General features: G+C 43.0%; 1 protein-coding gene across 1 annotated transcript; it reads left to right on the top strand.

Annotated features, from left to right (window-relative positions):
* Positions 1 to 563: 563 nt before the first annotated feature.
* LOC136279345 (uncharacterized) lies at positions 564 to 2753 on the top strand (the record flags this gene model as incomplete). The annotated part of the gene is made up of 2 exons (XM_066162985.1): positions 564 to 1494; positions 1821 to 2753. Coding segments are annotated over exons 1-2 (1614 nt in total), but the record flags the coding sequence as incomplete, so codon positions are not given.
* Positions 2754 to 3348: the final 595 nt, after the last annotated feature.

The following is a 3348-nucleotide window of genomic DNA, read 5'->3' on the forward strand; positions in this document are numbered from 1 at the left end:
ACATTTCACGGAGACAAACCAACAACAGAAAGTGACACCCGCACCAATGATTGAAGTTACTCCATGCGTAGAACTCAAGAGACTTCAGAAGCAAATGTAAGTAAGTAAACGGTAACCTTGGATACAGACAGTTATTCCAACATAACAAATGCCAAAATTCCGAAAGGGCTGGGTAACTGTGAATAACTGTAAACTTTGAAAATGACTCTGAAAATGATTTCAAGACGAATAGGTCACTGTTCGTTTCTTTAAATTCCTTTCGGTCTGGCTGGAGCGGGAGTATTGATAATGATAGCGGTATGCATGTAAATTCATATTTTCTTTTTTTAAAATGATGTATAACTTAAGTTTCGAACTATAATAAAAAAACTAATGCCCAGTGACAAAATAAACAGAAATATTGAAGTAACATAGATGTATAAACGTCTTTTTTGTATGTTACAGAACAGCTCAAACTCATCTCCAGGACAAAGTGATACCGGTCAATCTGTTGAAGAGTTCGCAGAAAGCCTTGGACGCCTAACAATCGCTGATGACACCTTTCTGTCACCAGACACAATAAGCACAGCTTCCACTCAGAGTGACGAGCCCACACCTGTGATCTTACATGAGCCGCGCGAAAAGCTGAGTGAGTTCCTGGCAGCATGCAAACTTGAACCGCTTGGAAAGCCATGGCTTTCTTGGAGTGATTCCTCTGAGCGAACAAGACAACGTCAAACAAGGAGAGCCACAGAAATAGTAGCAACTGTGCTAAAGAGCGTCACCCCTGATAATGCTGGTGAACTCTGGCGACGTTTAGCCTCTTCTACGGCTATGAACAAGGCCCTAGGTGTAAGCGAGTTGTCACATTCAGAGCATTTGTATTTAGAGGCCCTAGCAGAAGCGTACCAGAATGCAACCAGCTGGGATACCCGTAGACAAGTGCTTTCGATTATGGCAGGGGTTGGAACTTTCAACGACATTTCCCGTTATATCCCGGGGTTGACAAGATACCGATACTCCATGGCTAATCTTCATCGATCACAGTTTGGCCGAGGCGCTCAAGTTCCACAACAGCCTACCACACGAATACGAGTAGACTTGAGGCAGCTTGACCACTTTCTTGGTTTCATCACGAGCCCGCATCTTGTTCAGGACCTTCCATTTGGGCAAAAACATCTCAAGCTTTCGTCTGGTGAGGTTATTCAAGTACCTAACGTAATCCGTATGATGATACCTGAGCGAGTGATACAACAGTACACTCAGTACTGTTTGGAGATCAACTTCAAACCATTTAGCGAAACTACTATGAGACGGGTACTCTTTGAGTGCAGTGCCTCTGTAAGAAAATCACTGCAGGGCTTAGATTATTTTGCAGCTGAAGGCGCTCGCGCATTTGATGATCTCGTGGCCCTCGTACGCCAAATAGGGGGATTAGGTTCCGGCAAGGAGTGGGAGACTACAGTTGTGCAAGCTCTTATGACAAGCAAGCAGTATTTGAAGGGGGACTATAAGGTAATGTGAATTCTGACTCCAGAAAGACAGCTTGAATAAAACTAAAAGTAAGTACTTATTTTACCTCGTCAACAAAATCATTCCGTAAAACAAATATATATTTTGTACTCTTTTTCTTCACTAAATGGTGCACGTGTAACTAGCTTACATAAATTCTCGAGATTAACAATGTGCGCACGAGGATAGTTTTTTTCTAAGGTTAAGGTTAAAAGTTATTCGCCCCCTTACGTTAATAATATATGTTAGATTAAAAAATCATTTGATTAACTATTATATTGAAGTATAAGCACAGACAAACAGTAATCTCAGTTTTGTTTTATCAACAGGTTCATGTCACAAGCCCCTCTAACGTAGCAGACCATTGTGTGTTGTTTGCTCTTAGCGACAGTAGTGATGCAGATTACCAGCAACAATGCAGTCACCAACACACTGATCTTTGTGACCGTTGTCAAAGTCTTCAGGAAACTCTGGCAAAGATTGAACGGGTCCTTGGCGAGACGACCTTTCCGACTCAGGACGCGAAAGACGAAGCGCTATTTATATTCCAGACAGCCCAGCTGGCCATAATGTCCTGGAAATGCCACATCCTTAGATCAGCTAACCAAGACCAAGCGAGAATAGATGCACTGGAGAAACTTGACGACAACACTGTCTTGATAATTAACGACTGGGCCATGAAGTTCCTGCCACAAAAATACAGAGAGTCCCAAGCCGACTGGTTTGGTAAGCGAGGTATCTCCTGGCACGTTTCTGTCGTCTACCGTCGTGTGAGCGGGGTACTCCAGTGGCAGGGCTTTCTGCACATAGTCCAGTCGTGCAATCAAGGCAGTGCTGCAGTAGTTAAAATCATGCAGGATGTCCTGAATACCATCAAGCTGGAGCACAGTGAGATTAACAAGGCGTTCTTTCGCCAAGATAACGCAGGATGTTATCATTCGTCGTCCACCGTACTCTCATGCCCAGTGATATCCTCCTCCACCGGCATCGAAATCAAGCGCATTGACTTTTCTGACCCACAGGGTGGAAAAGGTGCCGCAGACAGGCTCGCTGCAACCTGCAAGAATCACGTCAGGACTTTCATAAACGAAGGAAATGACGTGACCAATGCCGAACAACTGAAGAGTGCTCTTCTTTCGCATGGGGGGATAGAAGGAGTTCGAGTTGCTGTCATGCAAAGTGTTGAAGAGGAAGCAGTAGTAGATGACAACAGAAAGATTACTGGTATCAACAAATTAAACAATTTCGAGTTTAAAGACGAAATTCTCGTAGCTTGGCGCGCTTATGTTATGGGAAAGGGAAAAGAGATCCCATTGGAAACAACATCAGAAGGTTAGCCTAATGAAAATTCACAATTCTTCCTTTTTTAGAATTATTTCATCGCGCAAATATATATTTTTTTATAGTTTGAGTAAAAAGGTGTACGTTTATCGTTTTTATAGCCTTCAGACGCATGAAAGGCATCCATTTCCCATCCTGGTACGCAGGAGGAGCGGGTGTCTGCCACCCCGTGGGGTTTTGCTTTGTAAAAGACTTAAGCCCCTTAGACCCTTTTTAAATTTATAGTCCTTGATTTGTTCTACAAAATTTTTAAAACGAACATTGCAGAATATGGCGGTTCTGAAGAACATGTCCGGTCATAAGATGTAAAAAGCAAACGTTTCATCTGTTCGCGCAGCAAAGTGGACCAAAGGGGCACTCTGATCACAGGCTGTGCAGAGTGAAGTATTGAAGTAGGTTAACAGTGCTGTTTATGTAAATCTTGTTTCTTTATGTGTTATCTACTTCAGAGCATGGCATTGGTTGGCTTTCATCTGAGTTTTCTTCTGGAGACTTTAAACCCCTTAGCCCAAAACC

The sequence above is a fragment of the Pocillopora verrucosa genome, chromosome 1, assembly GCF_036669915.1.
Source record: "Pocillopora verrucosa isolate sample1 chromosome 1, ASM3666991v2, whole genome shotgun sequence".
NCBI lineage: Eukaryota > Metazoa > Cnidaria > Anthozoa > Scleractinia > Pocilloporidae > Pocillopora > Pocillopora verrucosa.